General features: G+C 44.6%; 1 protein-coding gene across 1 annotated transcript in view; it reads right to left on the reverse strand.

Moving 5' to 3' along the window:
• Positions 1 to 21,492, reverse strand: part of LOC109304300 (solute carrier family 22 member 2-like) — a 32,353-nt gene that overhangs the window by 10,142 nt on the left and 719 nt on the right. Inside the window, exons 2-9 of the mRNA XM_019526779.1 lie at positions 15,766 to 15,869; positions 14,311 to 14,465; positions 9,927 to 10,095; positions 8,570 to 8,684; positions 7,850 to 7,956; positions 2,602 to 2,816; positions 2,121 to 2,229; positions 975 to 1,087 (exon numbers count right to left, since the gene is read on the reverse strand). Of these exons, the coding sequence (XP_019382324.1) occupies positions 975 to 1,087; positions 2,121 to 2,229; positions 2,602 to 2,816; positions 7,850 to 7,956; positions 8,570 to 8,684; positions 9,927 to 10,095; positions 14,311 to 14,465; positions 15,766 to 15,869 (1,087 nt within the window). The remainder of the gene's footprint in view (positions 1 to 974; positions 1,088 to 2,120; positions 2,230 to 2,601; positions 2,817 to 7,849; positions 7,957 to 8,569; positions 8,685 to 9,926; positions 10,096 to 14,310; positions 14,466 to 15,765; positions 15,870 to 21,492) is intronic.

Raw genomic sequence — 21,492 nt, forward strand, 5'->3', positions numbered from 1 at the left:
AATTGTAATCTAGGCACTGCACTTAATCTCTGACAGGAAGTGGTGCATAGGAGAAGTGAATGCACACTTGTGTGACATGAAAAGCATTGGGTTTCTCCACTATTGAGTAACAAGATGTTTATTTGTATATTATATATTAGATGTTATAATATAAATCTTGTTACCTTAATACTAGAGAAATCCAAGGCTTTTCACAGTACAGGGTGAGGGGGATATATGGGGGGGGGGGGGAGGTGAGGGTAATCGGGATATACCAACTGAGAGATTAACTCACTCTCTTTCTCTCCAAGTTCCACTGTAAAATATATATGTAAATTCAGTGCAAAAATCTCCTAAAAATGCCCTTCATTACAAGCCATTTATTGTCTTCTACAAAATCCTTCTAGAAACAATGCACTAGTGCAATGCTTTAGAAATATTGCCATATCTAGCCTGAATTTTTGACCAGCTAATCTTCAGGAAGCTCACCTGGAGCTCTGAAGAGAGTTATTTTTAAGCCCATAAACAATTACATGGGTGTCTAATCAACAAAGACACTATTGAAAAGGCTGACATATAGCTTAGTCTACCCTTATAATCCATCACATATGCCAGGTAGATACTATGTGAAGTTCAAGTACCTTGTCTCAACAAGAAGGTAACAAATATTATAGAAATGGGACAATAAATCAAATGAGTATTTTCAACAGACTGAAATGTGATCAGACTCTTGGTAGATTTCACAGTTCTCTTCACCTTGTCAAATCAACATTTGCTCTGCAACTTTCTTAAAATGTGAAATAAACAGCAATTAAAACATAAAAGTGGATTCTGAACATATAAACAAGCTGGAAGCTAAAAACTAGATACAATGTGAAGATTGTGAAAAATGGAAATTATTACACACACTTGCAGTAAGTCTCTTAGGATGTTTTGCAAAGGTATTGTTAATGTACTTGAGGAATGGTCTAAAAAGTGAGCGCAATAATACTTACTGAAAACTATAAGGGGAAGCTCGTGCCATACCTCTGCCAATCTGTAGACGATGAATGGGGCTATGATCCCACCAACATCACACAGGGCAGAGCAGACTGTTACACCAAGGTTCCTGATTAAATAGCAACGTATTTCATTTTATTAGTCTGGAAAAGTCCCATACCTGGAATGAAGCTAATCAAAACTGTAACCTAGCACACAGAATGCATTCTGTAAATCAGCAAGAAGTAATGCAATATCACAATAGAAGCAAAGGTCCCGATTCTCTACTACCTGGCATGAGATTAAAACCTTACAATAGCAGTGAGAGGGTAGCATCTCTTGGGCAGAAGCAGAAGCAATTCTCCAAAGTTAAAAGTTGTTGAAAATCAGATTCAAAGTGTCCAGATAAGAGATATAAAAGTGAGCGACAAGACATTTTTAAATGAATGTCAGAATATAAAACTGGCCCATAAATGAAAGCTTCTTTAGCTCTCTACATAAACTGTATACGCAGAATGTCATTTTACATACACAGTTTCTACATCTCATCAACTAAGTTCAGATTCTTTTTAGTTCCATTTTATTTTTTATGGTGAATCAGAGTATTGAAATGCCTCTCAGCCACTCTCCCACTGTTCTGATGAAGGTTAATAGTTTTGTAGAGATTAAGGTCAGAAAGAAGCATTAGTTCATCCAGTAGAACCTCCTATACAATCACAGGCTGCTACATGTCACCCAGTAACCCTTTTACAGAGCTCAGTAGCTGGGTTGGACAAAAGCTTGTCCTTCATTCAGCTTCAATTTGAAAACATCAAGAGAAGGAGAATCTACTATTCCTTTTTAAGGTACAAAAGGGATACAGATCCACCAAAATATTAGGAGCTTTTAAACTTTAGTCCCCTCAGACATCCCAGAATCTTCCCCATCTACTCTTTAATCCAGTCCTACGTGTTCTTCCTACTGTAAGAGGAATTTGGAGAAGTTACATAGTTAATTTCTGCATTAACTTGCCTTTTAGTCAATTTTCTAAGTCATCTGTTTGTGTAATGTGCTTTAGACATTAAGTCTATTGTTCTGAAGCATATCTGTACCAAGTTACATTTTATTCCAATATTATCTACCAGTTTTAACAGCTGCCTTTTGCACCAGAATAATGCACATACCTGACAAATGTTGGATACAATTCTACGTTTACAAAGCAAACCATCTCGAAAGCTATTGTAATCCCCATTCTCCCAATGCAAGCTACTGTCACTTTTAGCCAGTATATATCTGCAAAAGAAACAAATTTTATTCACTGAAGTTGTTTTTAGAGGGTTCATTTTGGGGATTTGTGCTTCCTGTGGGCTAAAGCATTGAAACAATATTGTTTTAGTTGATCCATAATCCCACTTTAGATGTCATTTATTAGTTCAGGTGTGTTTTTTGTTGTTGTTGGCATGAACCAAACTTTACTTGTAAAAACGTTTCATTTGGCAGGGGGTGGAGTGGGGACAGAATTCTCCTGTACTCATTAGTGATGCAGAAAACAAACACACAGGAGTTTTCATAAGTCTTCCAACCTGGAACATAGCTTGACAGATGAATGGCACCTCCAAGAGATAACAGTACGATGATGTGTTAATGAAACCTCCGGTAACTCACCCTCTGGGATTAAAGCTGTAATAAGGCAGGCGGCTCCAGCCACAAAATTTGCTGCAGCCCATGGATAGCGACGTCCGATTCGATTGATTGTGAGAAGAATAATGAGGGCGGCTGGAAATTCAACAAGAGCAGTATAGAAGAAGTCCAGGTAAATGGTCCCACCAGCTAGTCCCATGTGCATGATGAGCCCCTGGTACAGAACAGAGCTGGTGAACCTGGGTAGAGAACAGAGTCCAAGCTTCTTAAAAGATGATTTAGTCAAAGGACAGAGACTTCCTTCTTCTTGGAGCATTTGTAAACAAACTTTCTAAAGCCAATTAGCTCAAGAAAATGAACTACAGCTCTAATTTAACAGTATTCACAAAAATCTAGGAGCATGAGTGTGGGAAGAACAGTAGAGGAATGTTGGGACAGAGGAACTGGAGGTCAGGTTTGCAACTTATAAATGAAAATGGTTATTCAGGAGTTAAATATTGAATGGAGGCTGGGTAGCATAAAATAAACTTTAAATACCTCCAGTTTACTCACACTTCTAATCCCATGCCATGATTGTGGGTTTACAATTGAAATTATGTTTATGAAAGTGTTTCAGAAACTAACAGCAAAATGGCTGTCCGTGTCCATGCTGTATGTCTGCAACAAAATGGGAAACTACACAGGGGTGAAAAACACTGATAGCAGCAATGTCAAATGCATCTATTGTTTACATCAATACAGAGATGCAATGTGGTCCAGTAAGTGATCATTGAACAAAAGGCTGTGTCTGGACGAGCGAGTACGTGCCTGTTGCAGCATCTCAAAGCAATTTGAGATGCCACAAGAGGCACGCTAGGAACAAAAAAAGTTTCCCCATGCTGCATATTTGCAGCATAGACTCTAAATTTGATACCAGGAAATCCAAGTATCAAAACAAAACATGCTGAAGCTCCAGTTGCTTCAGGGCATGTCCCAGGAGGCTGAGTCCTCCAGACAGATGCTCTAGCACCTGGGCAGAGCATCTCTATGCCTGCCACATGCCCTTGCTGCTCCAGCAGGCTGCCTCAGGAGTAGGGCAAGGCTGGCAGTAGCAGCCCCAGCCCAAACCCAGGCAAGCAGGGACGTAGGGGTGGGGGAGACTATATGGGAGGGGTGGATCCACCACCCCCACTCCAGGTATGCAGCCCCTCCCTGCAGCAGGAGCACTGGGCCCACTCCTGAAAGAGACCCTTGGCAGCATGTGGTGCCACCTGAGACCCGGGGGCTGCACATGGCACACAGCACTGACACAGTCTGCTGGTATGTGCCCTCAACCAGAACCAGGCTGGCTGTTGCTGCCACCTGGGCTCCCAGCACCATATGCAGAAGTTGCACACCAGCAAGCCAGGCCAGGTCCTGCCTCTACGTGCCCTGGTGACAGCAAGAGTCAACCCAGTTCTGCCCAAGGACACATACCAGCAGGCCAGGCCAGTGCCACACACTATGTGCATCCCTGGGTCTCAGGTGGCACTGTGTGCCACCAAGGGGTCTCTGCCAGGAGCGGGCCACAAGCACCCCAACGGCTGCTGCTGCAGGAGTGGAGGGCTGTGCACCATGCAGGGGGGCAGGTGGGGGACCCATCCCTCCCACAGTCCTCCCACAGACCCACACATAAGCCCTACACCTCCTAATCCCACATCCCCCTCCACAAATCTCTCACCCTACATGCCAAGCCACCAGATGGGATGGGACCTGCTGGTGGGTGCCATGGCTACAGGGGCATCTGCCACACTGCTCCATGCCCACAGTCTGAGAGGACAGGTGGAGGTGACAGCAGGGGTTAGACCGAAACAGAGAAGCACTCCGGGTAGAAGAAGCCACCAGAGGAGCTAGGCTTAGAGCCCCTCTGCCCCCCTAGAGCAGCCTATGCAGGGGGAGGCCGGCCTGGAAGGGAAGGGGCTTGCCCAGCCCAGTCCTTGAGCCCCAGTCAAGGGCTTCCCAGTAACAGCAAGAGGATCTCTGGGGCCTGGGCACAAGGAGCAGAACAGAAAGAGCTGGCCCTCCTCAGAACCACAAAGCAGCGGGTAGGACAGCTGCAGCCAGACCCATGTCCTGGTTCTGGGACAGAGCTGCTGCCAGGACGGAGCTAGTGGGGGGCAGGCAGGGGCTGAGGATCAGAAGTAAGGGGCACTGGCAGGGCTGTGGGTTGGGAGTGAGGGGCAAGTACAGGGGCAGGGCACTGGCATCCCTGTGCTGCTCATGCTCAGGGCCCATGCCCTTGCCCCTCGCTCCCAAACCACAGTCCAATGCCCAACATCCTGGTAAGTGAAAATGACAGGGCAGTCCTGATTTTTCTATGACAAAAAAAAAGAAAGTGCCAAAGTGTATAATTTTTATACACATATTTATAATTCATTTTATGATGATAGAGGCACTGGTAGGCTTCCAAACTGCTTTAAAATTGTAAACGCATCTATAACTCGGGTGGCGGCCCAATAGTTGCCACCTCTGCCCAAATATCAGGGATGGTGTGGTGAGAGTGGGGCAGGGCTTCCAGCCAGCACCTGTTTACTTTCCAGCCGGCCCCTGCTCCCCATAGAGCAGCCTGTGGTCCCAAGAAAGTCTAACACTTAACTGATTTAACTATTTACACTTCATTTACAAAACACAAATAATAGGAAAGGCTATTTACAAGTGAACTTCAATGGCAAAACAAACCAGAATGCATTAGTCAACCCTTGGCTCAAGAACCACAGGTCGGGTAACTGGCAGCTTTCAGCCACTGCTGAGATGCTACAGCAAGAAAGCAGGCTGTTCGCTTCCAGCAGCTCCAACAGGCTTCCCAATAAGTGACAGACTGCCGCAGGTTAAGCTTTTCTGGTTTGCAGCAATCAAATTGTATCAAACCCCAACCCCCCAAAAGGGTGACCCCTCCTTGGCAACCAAAAAGGCAAGCAACAAGCAACCAAATAGGCTCCTGCAGCAATCATTATGACCCAAGCACAAAGCTCAGGGACTCCGATGACAATCAACTGCAGAATAAGGGACAGGACAGAGTCCCCGTGGGGCAGTCAGTGGCAGAAGGTCAGCAGCATGGGCAGCTCCCAGGGGTCGTTTCTCTAAACCCCTGCTCCAGATGACTGGCTGGGTGCCCCACATGCTTCATGGCTTGCCAACCCCACTCCAAGCGCTGGCCTGCACCCCGAGCTCCTGAAGACCCTCGTCCTGGTACTCTGCCACTCCTCAAGATCCCAATGCCTTGCCTGCTGCTGACCCACTTCCCCAGGGAAGGTGAGGGGTTTCCTCAACTCACTGGCCCAGCTCCCTGCTCTAGATAAGGATGCCACCTGTGCTCCTGGCCGCTGCTGCTTCTCCTCAGTGGAGTGGGGGGCCGACTGCCACCCCTAGCCTCCGGGATGCCTGACACATCCAGCACACTGCGATGGGGCCTTGGGGCACCAGCTCTCTGCCCCAAGCCCTGGGCACTGCTCCCTCTCTGCTGCAGGACTGGAGGCACGGCCGCCTGCCGCTGCCTTCTTCTCCCAGGGCCTTCGAGGCTCTTCAGAGGGGCCTCTCTGCTCCCTCTGCTGGGCCAGCTCACCCCAGTTCTTCTTAGGCCTCCTGCGTCGTTCCCCGGAGTCACTGTCAGCAGCCCCCACATGCCAGTTTGGCTGCTGCTTTTATCCCCTCCAGCTGTCCCTCCCTGGCTTGCAAACCGGCCACCCAGGACTCAGGGTGGCTGGCCCACAACTGTGGCCATCCCCCTTCCATGGGAATGAGGGGATTGAAAACCCCTTCTTTCAATTGGCTTCTCCTTTTCCACAGGGCAGGGCTCCCTTGCTCCACCCTTGGGATCACTCAGAATTCACCCACACTGTTTCTAGCCCAGGGTAAGTATCTCGAGCCAATCTGGTGAGCCCACATTGGCAGTCTGTTACATATCAATAAACCATTGCTGAACTGATCTCTCTCTATATAGTTGCATTTCATTTTAATCATGGAAGAACACAGATTTTGGGTATTTTAATGAGAGAATTTGGGGGGTTATCAGAGAATTTTGCAATTTTTAAACAGAGAACACCAGGATCTCCGCTAGTGAGACAAGTGGCAAGACCCAGGCAGAGGAGCCTGCCCAGGGCCAGCACCAGGGACCCAACTGGAGGGCAGATGAGGTGGCTGACCTCCTGGCCATTTGGAGCCAGGAGGACATGCTTTGACAGTTCATAGTGGGTCATCGCAATGAGCACATCTTCTGGATGATAGCTGACAGATGGCAGAGCAGGGGCACCAGAAGACATGACAGCAGTGCCATATGAAGGCCAACTGTGCAGCCATGGCCCACTGGCAGCTGGCCCAGAGGTGCAGGTGGCTCTGCTGCAGTGCCCATACCACAACCCAGGCAGCTGGGCAGTCTCCATCTGGGTCTGTCAGGCATGCAGCCATGGGGCTGCAGGTCCAAGAGGGCAGATGCTGTTGCACGTGACAGATGCTGTCACACAGGTGGCAGCAGATCACAGCCAGGCAGCAGTCCCCACTGCAAAACTGCTGCAGTGGGTAAAGGGTGCAGGGGCCATTCTAGGTTAGGACTGCTTCAGTAGTCCAGCTGGCACTAGGGGTTAATGCTCCCAGATATCAACTGGTTGGGCCTCAGAAGCTCCCTGAGCTGCTCACCAGGGCAGCTTTTTATATTGCTGGGGCCAGCTCCTGGCTGAAGATCTGGGAGGAGCTAAGCAGGGTCAGTTTGCCCCAAGTGGCACAATTTGCCCCACAAAGTGCATGTTCAGGCACATGTGCTGAGGCACAAATCTCTGGCACAAATGTGTGCCGCTGCTATTTGAGCTGCTGCAAATGCATGTGCCTGAATGTATGGACATGCCCAAAATGGTTTTATTTTGAAATAACCATTAGTTTCTGAAACACCCCCATATATATTCATTATAATGGAAAATAGCTGCCTAAAGCAATGTATTTTTGTAGATTAAATCTTCTTAAAAGTCTGGAATAGTTGGGCAAAAAGAAGTTCTTAGAACATATAAAATATGGGGAGAGATCAGAAGGTAGGTGATTTCTCCAAGTCAAATATTTATATTAAAAAAAATTTCATCTCATCAGAGAGAAATTTACCTGAAATTGCTTCCTAAGACTACACCAAAATTAAGTGTCCGCTCTCCAACTTGCACAGAATAAAAACAGTCTGGGTGAATGACAGAGTACTGAATGCAAGAACCAAGTTTAAAACAAAATTTGGGACTTAATGCTTTGTGATAACAATTTCTAGACAGCTTGTTCTTACCAATTGTACATCAAAATGAATGTGTGCTTCCTCATCTGAGGTGTCCTGACAAGATCCACAGGGGAAGGTCTTAGCTCTTCACAGTGTTCCTCTTCAAAGCTAATATTCTACAGAAAAAACCATACAGCCTTACATCAAGGGTTGAAGGGTAAGAAAATTTTACCCCTTAAAAGGGAACCAGGAAGGGACTTGGCTATCCAATGTAAGTGTATGAAGCAGCATCTCAGATATACTGCATGCACCAGCTTCAGGGACTGCATCTATTTCCATTCTTATTATTGCAAGGAATGCAGTGGAGAAAGGTCATAATGGAGAAGTTAATCAAAAGAATTCTATCAACAAATACTACTACTGTAGATTTAGTAGTATTTTTTCTTTTGATCCAGGGTTTTCTATTATGTATCCATCAGTTTCCTAATACCCTACTCTTTTAGTCTCAATTAGTCTGGAGTCAGCAAAACAACAAAGCAAAATAATTCCAACTCTGGGATATACGCAAGAAGTTTGTGGAAAAGGTACAGCGCTGGTTCCTTTCCAAACCGTCAACCCTCCCAACTTACATGGAGCACATCACTAGGCTTTTAACTTGTTTCGCCAACTGGCATAAGAGAGAGTAATACCTATCCAGCAGGTAGTGAGGTTGAGCTTGATATTTCCAAGTATGCTACATTCCCCACGTGGAAAGTATTATATGTAGAATTATTATAACGCCCTCCTCACCTCCAGATGAACAGGCAGCTTTTTCCCATTTTTTTGGGCAATGCTGTGAACAATTTTCATAGCCTTTTCATTTTGTCTTTGAGACATCAACCACCTGGGAGACTCTGGCAGACACCTGCAATGCAAGTGAGCAGAGAGTGTCACAAGGAGGAAAAGCACTATCAGTGTAGCTTTTGATACTGAACCAAGACTGTAGTGGATATTGCTTCATGCAGTGACCATTATTTCCTACTTGTCAGGAAACTATCAGTTTGTTGTGCTGTGACTTGGTGACAGTAAGTCTAGCTAGAGATGAACAAGTTGAGGATAAATAATAGAAAGCCATGAAAGACTTGAAGTAAAAAATATATATACATTACTTCCAGGGTTTGAATTACACGGGGGGTTGGAGGGCTGGGCCCCACTCCATAAGAGACGAGACAGCCGGCAACCAGGAAGAAACTGCTGGTTAAGCATGGGGGAAAAGCAGCCCCTCACCCTGATCTCTGCTGGGCACTTTTTGCTGCAGCCAGGCTATGCCCGGGCTGCCCTGAAGCTTCTCTCCACCACCGCCGACCCCCACAAAAGTCAAAGTGTGATTTGAACCCTGATCACTTTCCTCAAGTAATTTGCCCATCTGGTTCCTCCAGTGGGAGTCATCTTCCAACTGCATCTTAGGACTAGCCAAAGCCCATGCACAGAAATATTGGAACAAGCTATCAAGAGACAAAGCTTACAAAAATGCCCCCAAGCCCACCCAAAATACTTCACCCCTTAGCTATCCACTACACCAACCAAACACCTCTTCATATCCCCAAAAGCTTAAGAGATGTATGAAGCCAAAAAGGTCCAAGTTAAATCTTATAAATGATAAATGTATTTCATCTACTTAAAAGGAATCTATGCCCCCTTTTTCTCTGGCTGTGCACAAAATCGTGAACATTCAAAAAAAAAGAGTTCTGCGCAAGAGTCTGCTATAAACAAATAGATACTTTAACAGTGGAGAGTTCCCACTAAAGAGCCATCATTTCAAGGTAACATTAGGAAAATTAACTAAAGGTCCTTTAAACAAATGTTCAGTTGATATTCATGTTAAGTAAAATTCAGTGTCTCACATATGGTTTCAAATCCAGCTTCTCTTTACAAAAAGAAATTCGAGAACATAATGGAGCAAGAGATAGATAAGGTGTGCACAGTATTTCCAGCTAAGGACAACGAATGAAGACTTGCTCCTTCTTGTTGACATGTCTCTCTCATCTGCACAGACAGGAGCATTGTCTAAGAGGAGCCCCAACCAACCATTCATCCAGCCAGGTAGCTTCTTGAGAGTCACTTAGAGATGAAGAAAAACATTTTAATTTTTCATAAAAGTATTTACCAGTAATTGAACAAGAAGAGGAAGCCTGGCAGTGTAAAGGCAAGCTGCAGCCATCTCCAGTGAGGAATAATATAAGCAACAGCATCCAACACTAAGAGCCCAGCTGTAAAGGCCACTTGATAGAGAATGCCCACCATCTTCCTATAACTCGGGCCAACAATTTCTGTGACTGCAAAAACATATAGATGAGAAATGGCTAAAAAGAAACAGCAATAAAATTGAAAACAGATAAACAGAGATGAGCTAACCAAAAATCCCTAATCTGGAAACAAGGGCCACATCCAGATGCATGGCTGTGAGATATGGGGTGCCACAAACACATCTGCAGCACCACATACCGCACAGTCAGGTGTTCTTGGCACTGCAAGGTGCACTGCCCGTGCACATGCTGCTCCAGGTTTTTTTTTTCCTCCCACAGGTTTTTTTGACCCCTGAATATCCAGGGAGCAAAAAAAACCTGTGGGAAAAAACCCCCCAAAAAACAGCAGCACATGCACAGGCAGTGCATGCTGCTGAAAAGCAGAGTCAGGACACCTGGAGCCATGTTGTGCCTGCCAGCCAGGCTCTGCCTGGCAGGACTGCTGCTGCTGCAGCCCTGGGAAGCACTATGCTGGCCCTACCCTCTCTTACCACCCCCAGGGTAACATGCTACGTGCCAAAGCACACGTGGCACAGGTGTTCCCTGGGGAACCAAACATCTGCACTCATCTGGACGCAGCCAAGAGGTTTAAGAATTCTTGGAGATGGTAATTTTGTGGGGGGAATTCTGGAAGAAACATGTAACATTTATTCCTTGAAAAATATACTTTAAGCATTATGGATGTTTTGCATAAAATCTTAAAACAAAAAAAAAACCTTTGATGATTAAGCCTTGTTCACATACATAAATATTTTATTTTTATTAGAATACAGAAACTAGGACAGATGTTCATGGACAAGTAACATGCTAAACAGTCGTTTCTCCACTATGGCATTTCTTGGCTAAATCAATATCTGCCAGATGAAATATGAGACGTGCAAATGGGATTACAAACCCAAGAAAATTAAATTGCAAGAACTGGATTCACACCAGAACTGAATCATGAGGCCAGAAAGGTTGGGAATACTAGCTTAACTGGTACTTTGACTCCATAGGAAAGTAGAGCTGGAAGGGATCTCATGAGGTCATCTGGTCCAGCCCCCTGACTAAACCATCCCAGTGAAGTGTCCGTCTAACTCATTCCTGAAAATTTCCATGGATGGAGATTCCACAGCTTCTCATTGATCTTAGTCCCGTCCTCATTGAAGCCATTATCTTAGTAGTGTCCCCCAGGGCCACAGAGAAAAAAATCCCCTCAGTCTTCCCTTCTTCAGATTAAATTACCCTAGTTCTTTCAGCCTTTCCTCATAAGCCATGTTTCCCAGCCCTCTAATCATTTTTATCACTCTCCACTGGACTTTTTCCAATCTATCCACATCTTTCTTGAAGTGTGGAGCCCAAACTGGATACTGTACTCCAGGTGAGGACTCAGCCATGCCCAGTAGAGCAGAAGAATCCTTGATTTGCACGTGACACTCCTATTGAATACAGTCCAAGATGCTGATACCTTTTTTGACAACAAGAACACACTGATGGCTTATATTCAGTTTATAGTCCACTGTAATCCCTACATCCTTCTCTGCAGTACTGCAACCTAGCTAGTCATTCTCCAGCCTGTATTTATGCATACAAAGCAGGCAGTTTTCTAGTCTGTCCAGGTTATTCTGGATCCTAGACCTATCTTCCAAAAGTGTCTGCAGTTCCACCTAGCTTGGGTGACAATCCATAAATTGGTTAAGCATGCACTCAATCCTGTTGTCCAAATCCATTAATGAAGTTAAACAATACTAGACTCAGTAGAGCCCTCTGATGATCCCCACCTGATACCTTCTTCCAACTAGACTTTGAGCCACTGATGAGCACAATGAGTCAACCCGTTATATATCCACAGTACTTTAATCTAGTATGTATTTCCTTAGTTTGTTAATGAGAATGTCATGGGAGAGTGTCAAAAGCCTTACTAAACTCAAGGCATATCACATCCACTGCTCCCTCCCTGCCACAGAGCCTGTTGACTTATCATAAGAGGAAATCAGACTGGTCAGACATGACTTGCTCTTGGTAAATTCATGCTGGCTATTTCTGGACACCTTGTTCTCCTGTAGAAGCCTCACAGTGAATTCCTTAATGACCTGCTACATGATCTTTTCAGGTCTCAGGGCTGACTGGTGTGTAATTCTCCAGATATTCCTTCTCCTCCTCCTCTTAAAGATGTATATTTGCCCTTTTCCAATTATCTGGGACCTCACCCAACCTCCATGAATTCTCAAGGAGGATAGATAATGGCTCTGAAATTACCCAGGCCAATTCCTTCAGTACCTGGGGTTATATCCCATCTGGCCCTGCCCACTTGAAAGCATCTAGCTTCCCGAAATAATCCCTAATCTGTTCTTTCACTACTCTATGCAGTTTGATACTTTCCCTAACATTTCTGCCAAATGCACTCATCATCTGGTAGCTGCCCCTATCTGTGAAGACTGAAGTAAAAAAGGCATTAAATACTTCAGCCTTCTCTGTGTCATCCATAACTAGACTGCTTTCCACGTTCCATACAGGACCTATGGTTTCTTCAGTCTTCCTCTTACTTTTGACATACATGTAGAATCCCTTTCAAAAACCTCTTATGTCCCTTGCCAGTTGCATCTCAAATCATGCCTTGGCCCTTGAATTTTCTCCCTGCATACCGATCCAATTCTCTTATCCTTTTCCCTAGTACTGCAACCAATGTTCCTCTTTCTGTAGGATTCCTTTTTGAGTTTTTACTCACTGACAAGATTGCTGTGTAGCCGGGGTGTTGTTCTGTTGCACTTTCCATTCTTCATTTGCATCAGGATAGTTTGCTCCTGCACCCTTAATACAGCCTCCTTGAAATACATCCAGCTTTTCTGGATTCCTTTTCCCCTCAGACTTGCCTCTCAGGGGACCTTGACCACCAACCACACAAGTTTATAAAGCCCACTTTTTAGGGATATTTTACTGTAGCATCGAACACAAGCTTAAGTAATGCTCATTTGACTTAAAATATTACAGAGAATCATGTGGAGCCAGGGAATAATAATAATAATGATTTACATGACCACATCTGGAATAATGAATCCAGCTCAAGGCACCTTCTTACCAGAAACAGAACAACATTGGAAAGATTTCATAACTAAATGGTCATGCAGTTCAAGGAAACAATTTTTAGTGAAACAAAATCAGCTACAGATGTACCATTTGGCTAACAAATAAGCATGTCTCCTCTGATGACAAGAAGCATCAGGATCTGGAACATTCCCCAAAAAGAAGTGATGAAAGCTTCATTGGTGCCAGTACTGGATTTAGTACTCCACTGACTAAAAAAACTAGAGTACTGTGAGACATATACAATAGCTGTGCTCTGGTTTGCAGGTTCAGAGAGAGAGCAAGCGAGTGCAAGTCAAAATCAAATCTTAAGTTCTACAGTCGCAAGACAAATCTTCTTGGGAGAATTTACCTTAGTGGGTACCAGGGCGCTGGCTGACAAACCATATAAAGCAAAGTTAAGAAGAAATATTAAGAAACAACAAAATGAAAGTTAAGAAAATAAATATAAAGTAAGGTTTACTCAGTGCAGTGTGAAGCCAAAGTGGCTACTCACTGGGTTACAACTTTACTTGCCTTGCACACCCGCCACGTGCTTTTCAATTAAACAAAAGTGCACAGTATCAAAAAATATTAAAACAAATCCTGAGTTTTTTGTTTTTAATCATACTATGCTATATAACTAAACTAATAAAATTGTTATTTTATTATAACAATACTAAAGGTTATTGTAATGATACAATAGTTTGCATTTGCCCTTCACTGATCTTTTAGGTATAAAAATCTCTCAAAATTGTCCCTTTCTTCTGCTTGTTTTCTTACAGTGCTCCTTTATCACATCCTTCCTTCAGTCTCTTTGTTGGAGAACTACTAGTGGCAGAAGTGTCACATCTGACTGTAATGAGCTGCTTCCCAACCCTCCTCCCTAGCATTATAGTTGGGGATGGAGAGAGCTGCACTGCAGGGAACAGCATCCTAACATCAATAGCTTGATCTTCCAAAGTTGTAGTGGTTTGAAGGGACATGTCTCTTGTAAATGAAGTGAGCAAAAAATAAAAAAAAGGCTGGGGGGAGGGGAGATGGAGAGGCAGAAAGGCAGAGCAGCCATAAATTAGTCATTCGTGTACCTTTTAGAAAGCACTGAAAAGACACTTTTTTTGTATTTTTAGCTCAATGGAATGCCAGTTTCCCCCTTCATTTTCTATTATCAGTATTATTCCCAGAGAAAGCACAAAATCTTACTCAGGATGTAGCCTGCTGTCCAGCTGCCCTTGCTAACCAGGCCTTGTAGGAAGCGAAAGATCACAACCCACAGATAAGTTGGTGCTAAGGCCACAAGAATTCCAGAGATGGCATTTGCAATGATTGTAATAAAAATGCAAAGCTTGCGACCGAACCTGTATTGGATGAGAATTAGAAGCATAAGACAACACTGAAAATGAGATTATAGACATGGATAGCAGGAACCTTAAAGAGTTTCACATATCATTTGGAACGTCCAAAAACATAACATTGGCCTCTCTCTTTCTCCAATGCCTAATTCTACATAGAAATTTATTGGTAGAGGAGTGACATAGTAATATGTGAGATACTGGGGGGTTTTCTTAAGCCCCAAAGGGTTAACTTGCCCATCAGTTCGTAATTCTTTAAGTAGTTCTGAACCAATTGGATGGGATCAGATACCCCAAATGACAAATGGACAACAGACCCACATTTTAAAAACCACATATCATTGGATTGTGGCATTTACAATTCCATAAACAAAACAGGAAGACACCCCCTTGTAATAGGCAATTAAACAATAAGGAAATTATATGCAAATTAATACACAATTACTCTGCCTTTTCTTTTGAATTGCCTATACAATATAAAGGATTAGGAGTCATCTATTTACATACAAAAAGGCCAATCTTGCAAGATGTCTTTATTTAGATCTTCCCTTCTACAGAAGTTGATTCATACGTGGAGAAATTACACAAAGCTCACAATGCCAGCAGAATAAAGCACTGTCTTTGGGTGAGGAGGCAGGTTCTTGAATGTTGGCAAGACAGATTCTATTGCCTCTATGGCCATGCACCAAGCCATCAGTGCATCATCCCTGACCTTATTAGGGCTCTGCAAGAACTTTATATGTTGTTGCCAAAAAAAGTGTTAAAGGGTATGACAGACTAAGCACTATATTCCATACTTTGCCAAACAGATGTTAGTGTATCTCATAGAGCACCGTTAGTTGATAAGCAAAATATTGTCAAAAGGAAACAGGAAATTTTGGTATCACAGCTGTCATTAATATTATAGAAGAGCAGGGAACACAACAGGCAGAACAGAAACTCTAACTCAATTTCCTAGCTTTTGTTAAGTCAGAATATTTGTGTATAGGCGGGCTTGGAATTTTGCACATATCATAAAACCCATGAAAAGAACTTGAGTTCTGCAAGAAGGGATATTACAGGACCAGCAAAGATTTCCAGCTATAAAAACCACTAAGTCTCAGAATCTTTGATATATCCACGTAAAGCGGAGAGAAGTGTTAATTCCTATCATCATGATATTACATCCAACTAATATGATCTTTCTTCCGAAGGAGCAGTGGTCTGCTATCAGTCACAGACTTTTCCCTTTAACTTGACCCTTTATTAGTTACTAAACACTGATTGTTTTTTACAAGGTCAATATCCCTGATCATCCCACACATACCTGTCTGCTATGTAGCCAATGTTTATAGAGCCAAGAAGAAATCCAGCATTCACACATGACTGAAAGAGGTCCAGCTTCCAGGAGTCATCACATACCAGGTTAAACTGAAAAGGCACACCACAGTTAGAAGAAAAACAGTGAAACTAGAAATTGGTTCATACCAGTATCAACAAGCGTAAACGTTTAAAACATCTTTGTGATCAAAAGCCTCTGTTTTAAAAGCATCCAAAGTCCTATTGAAGTGATTTGAGGTATACAGGGACAGGCTGTTGGATAATTCTGCTGTTAACTCCTATATTTCCTACTCATCTCATTTGCTGTTACCAATCTGTTTCTCAACATGATAGTATCACCCAGTCAGGATTTGGGCCCTAAATCAGTCCTCATACACATAAGCCTGCTGGGGGCTCTCTGGCATTGGTAACTCAGCTACAATTTCAAAGTTAATTCCTGCTTTCTCTTTTCCTGCACAACAGGGGGTGAAGGACCTCCTTTTCAGTGAACAGTCTAGATGTCTATAATAGAAGCAAACAGCTCCCTGACCCATCAGCTTTCTGAAGAGCATGATGAGCGAGTCACTGGACCAGTTTGAGAACTATTAACTTAAAACTCAGTGCATGCTAACCTGAGCAAGGAGGGCTTGAATTCAACAAGTGCAAGGCCCAAGCAGAAATCCCCAGTGCTTGCTGGGCTTGTAAACTAGGTCTTCAAAATGCAAAGAGGACTCTCTTGATACAAAACGTGACTGCTTTGTTAGGCTCTGCCAAGAGGAAACCAAAGTTACGCATTTGCAGCTGCTCTTCCTGACTTTGTGCAGCTTTTCAGAAAACTTCTTCTAGAGGAACAGCAGTTATTTGGGGGCACTTTAAGGAATAAACAATTTTAAAAGCCATCCTAATTCAGCTGTCTATCCCTTTCCTGTCAATGTCCAGTTTTTTAAAGTTATACATTTTTGATGCATGCAAGAGTACATATTTAATCCCATGCTGATGTATTTCCATTTGCAGTGATAAGCATACGTAAAATTACTATTGCTTTGGTCTGTGCTGCCATTCATGTTTATGCAATTACATTTCCCCTTGTCCATTGCCAGTATAGGAATGAAAAGAAAGAAGCCAAGCCCCTCACCGGCAGTTATTGGGGAAGGGAGATGCACAGTGACACAAGGAGTAGTAACTAGTAATAGGAATTCTTTTTCTCAATCAAATCTAGATTTTACTTTAGGAACTTTTGCTCGCTTGCACTGCCCTTCCTCACTCCCCACCACACAGCAGCTCTTCTATTGTAACAGGCAGCCAGTCAGTCACTGAGATCCTCTCCGCTCTTTTTAAAAATATATATTAATAATTCAAGGTGTCCAGGGGAGAAGAAACTTCCTGCGTCAGCAAGAAGGGTTAAGGGAGATTTTGGCCATTTCTTCAACAGTAGAAAAAGATATTTTCAGTATACATCTTGCCAATACAGGAAATTCTTAAGGAACAAAAACAAACAAACAAACAAGCAAGCAAGCCAAAGACCCCATACAGAAACTTCACTTCCTTTTTAAATAGACAGCAAAACTTGGGTATATTACAAAAGGGAATGACTCAACAGTGCTAGGAATACACTTGACCAAATACTTCACAGAAGCAGAGGTCATCAGGGATCAGGGCTAAAGGCCATGCCTAGGTTGCAGATTTAGCACCTTGAATATTCCAAACAGCTCTGTGAATGTGACTGCCAAGAACCAGACACCTCCACCTAGCTCTAGGTGCCTAAATCTGTGCCAGTTAGGCCCCCTAATAAATGTGCAATGGGATCTGAACAGAAATTCCAACCATCATGCCTCCTGCCATGCTACCTGGCAAAAAGTGCTACTGTGGGATCAGGGATCAAACCCCAATAGCGCTATATTGCCAGTGTAGGGGGAACCTGGGATCATGATCACAGCAAGCTAGGTGCCCAGTGCCCCCCTGGGACACCCAACCACAAGAGTACATAAAGCCTCTGTTTTATTGCGCTATGAATTGAATAAACATGTGGCCAAGTTACTAAGGACGTAGCAGCCAGGCAGCATGTCTAGTGGCAGACATTACATATAAACTGGTTTAAGTGATCAGAAACTGGTTTAAACCTGTAACGGAACATAAGTTTAGCGCACATAAACCAGTTTCAAAATAGCTGAAACTGGTTTATGCAATGTCTGTCCCAGACCCCTTTCTGGTTTAAGTTAAGCCAGAGTCCCCCAGCATCCGAGATGCTTTGCAGCTCTGGGCTGGGCTGCGCTGTCTGCTCCAGCGCTGTCTGCTCCAGAGAACAGAGCTGGCTCTGCCCCTCTGCTCCCTAGCCAGAACTCCAGCGGAGACTGCAGGTACAGCAGGGTCGCCTGGCTTCCCCCACCTCCCCTCCACACAACTTGGTGCTCATAAAGGATTTCCCCCCCCCTTCCATTTCCCACAGCATGGACCCCAGCCCCACAGACCCCAGGCATGTGGTATGCTAGCTAATACTAAGAGGTGTCTGTGTGCGCATCTCCAATTTCACTGGGACAGGCAGACAGAACAGTGTCCACTTAGTGCTTTTTGGAGCTAATCAGCAGGTCAGCTGGTAATGTACCGCCATTCCTTCCTTGGAAAAAATTGTTTAAGAAGAGTTTGAACTAATGAGAGAGGCTTTTGTTTTGTTGATGGGCTGATAAACACTGTGTTATCAGCTCCCTGCTGGCCACCTCACCTGTCAGGTTTGCAGACAGTATGAAAAAACAGGGAGAGGGAGACTGAAAGGCTCAATATTATCAACAGATGCATGCACTGCACACCCTTCTCCCCGCTTTGCCTCAGAGTGCTAGCCAGGGGCTGGCAACACTCCTGCCCCTTGAACAGTGTGAGAAGCTGGCAACACTCTGCCCAAATCAGAGCATCCTGCTGGGGTCTGGCCATGCCACCCTCATCTCAGTACTGTAGAAGGGAAGGGAGGGCTGCTCTAGCACCCCTTGGCTTTTAGCCTGAGCCATTGCAGGCATGTGCCTGTATTTCTTCAGTCCAGAGGGAATGTCTGCACGGTTACAAACCGGTTCAATGTCGGCAGGTTAGACTAACCTGCAAAGATTGAATCAATTCAGGCTCAGGTTTTTGAATATCTGTCCCTACAGGTAAGTCGGGGAGTGGCGGGTGGAACTGAGGCCCCCATACTGAGGAAGGGAGTTGGACAGGGCTGAGGCTAGGGATGCTGCCCAGCTAGGGTGATGCGTGGGGTCCGGGGCTTAGAGTCTGGGCCCAAGACAGGAATGTACAACCTCAGAGTCTGACTGAGGAGCAGAACAGAGCTGAGGATGGATTGTCCAGGGGGTAGTGGGGGGCAGTTTCCCACCACTGTGCACACGCCCAGGGAGATTGTAGGGGGCATGTGCCTCCCAGATGTATGTGTGGGGCAGGGGCAGGTGTGGCCTGGTAACTGCAGGTTGGGGGCTCCCCATCCTGCTGCCCTCCCCCCAGGGGCCTCTGCAGCCCAGCAGGTGAGACCTGGTGCAGCAGGGTGGGAAGGCTTGGTGCTGCTGCTGGGAGCCCCGTGCCACCATGCTGAGGCAACCCCTGCCCACTCGCCAGCAGCAGGGGTGGTGGTGAGGAGCTGTACCTTCCACTGCTGACAGGAGAGCAGAGAGCACCTCACCATGGTGGTGCAAGGCTCCTGGAAGCAGCCTGAGCCTCCTCACCTTGCTATGCCCTGCTGCACCCGGTCTCACCTGCTGGGCTGCTGAGGCACCCAGGGGAAGGGCAGCAGGTTGAGGAACCTGCAGCCACCAGCCCACATCTGTCTCCCCCTCATGGGCTCCACTCCAGCCATGCCTCCCATGGGGGAGGGGGAGCCAGGCTTTGTACTCTGATCTGACCACAGCAGCCACCATCTCCTACCAAGCCTGAGGGCAACAAGTTGAGGCCTGGACCCAGAACCTGATCAATGGGAATATGAGAAAGCACTAAGCACATAGTAAATACTAGGGCAGCTACAATTGTTCTGGCTGCTGCCCCTGGGCAGAGCAACCGGTGGGGGAAGCTCTGTGGGAAGTGGTCAAGGACACAGCAAAGAGCCTGGGGCAGCTTTGGCCAATTAGGCAAAAGTGGGAAGTGCATCAAAAGCAAGGGATGAGCTGACAAGGAGCTAGCAAAAACATGGAGCATAAATGTAAGGCAGGGGGAAAGAAAAAAAAAAAAGTAAAGACAGATGCTAGGGACCAATGAAAAAAAAGAGTCTAGGACTGAGAAAGGTACTTGAATTCTGGGGGGAGGCCAAAATGAAGGTTGATTCTCCTTGTTCTTTGTAAAAGGGTTGATATTTTTCATACAAAGCAGTGATCCAAAACAACATTCCACTTAGGGTCAATAAAACTAGTTCCAATGTCCAAGGCTGGGATAACATACTGTTCAGTAGTTAAAAATTGTCTTTGCCCTAATTACAGATTAAAGTTTCTCTTGCTGGAAGCTATCATAAACCAAACCTTTTGGTTAAAAAGTTCTCTAGAAAGTGTTATATGTAGACAAATAGGGAGCTTAGAGGGTTCCCCCCCCCCCCCCGCTAAATTTATCAAAGGCTTGTTGACGAAATGAAAGGAAAACAATGTAAATAGAGCCAGTTCTAGGTGCAATGACAAGAAGCTAAATCCTTTATGCAGAAGATGGTGATTTCTGACAAATTGTATTGAAAACATCCCAAATTAGGTGTGGAGATTTCCTGAGAGTCTGGAGGAAAGAAAATTTCCGGGAGAAAGTAGTAGTTTTACCTACAGCTGTGCAGATTTGTTTTGTCATTATAAGAGTTTGATTTTTAAAGCCATTTTCTTCCAACAGATCCCATTCTCCTCAACCAGTTCAGTTGTGAGGCAGTAATACTAACACGGGCAGCAGGCCCTTCCTCTTGTGCACTCATTTATTCTTATTGATTATATTTCAATAGAGTATTTGTGTCTTTGCCCTGATAAATCTTGACCCTCCACACTCCAAACTGATCAATGTGTATGGACTCCTGCCTGCATGGGAAGTCCCCACTGTGCTCAGCAGAGAGAGGGGCCCAGTCACACAGGTCAGATTGCTGTAGTGAGGTCAGTGATGGATTGAATGAGTTGGATACAAGGATGCTAAACAACTTCCTCTGCTTAGTTTTAACAAATCAGGTCATAATTTGAGTATCGGTGAAAGCTGCTTGGCTAGCTGATGTTTTGAGATTAGCCCAGTGATTCCCAACAGGGGTTCCACAGCACCCTGGGATGCTGACAGATCCTTATTCCCAGCCTTGTGACTTACAGACTGCAGCACATTTAGCAGGCTTGCATGTTATCATTTTCCAATACGTAACCATTTAGTATTTGATGAAACCTTACAAGATTTAAAGGCAGCTCCCCAATTAACGGCAAAACCTTGACTTTTTGGTCTCTCAGAATATGTAGCTTAAGCTTGGGTTCTACCGCTAGCACTCCATGGCAGCAGAGAACCCCATCTTGCAATACAATTCGATGGTTCAAGGCAAGAACAATTTCAACGGTACAAGTAACAACCCCTTCAGAACAAAAGGAAGTACCTTATAAATGGAATGTACTTTACTACTAGGTATTTCATTATTGGAAGCACTCTTTTTTTAAAGGAAGTAACTTCTCTCAAACTTGAAGTGCAAAACTCTAGAACTCGCAGTTCAGAGATGATACCTTTTATGAGGCCAACTGAGAAATTGCAAAAAAAAAAAAAAAAAAAAAAAAAA

The sequence above is a fragment of the Gavialis gangeticus genome, unplaced genomic scaffold (assembly GCF_001723915.1).
Source record: "Gavialis gangeticus isolate Ggan-Ray unplaced genomic scaffold, GavGan_comp1, whole genome shotgun sequence".
NCBI classification, from domain to species: domain Eukaryota; kingdom Metazoa; phylum Chordata; order Crocodylia; family Gavialidae; genus Gavialis; species Gavialis gangeticus.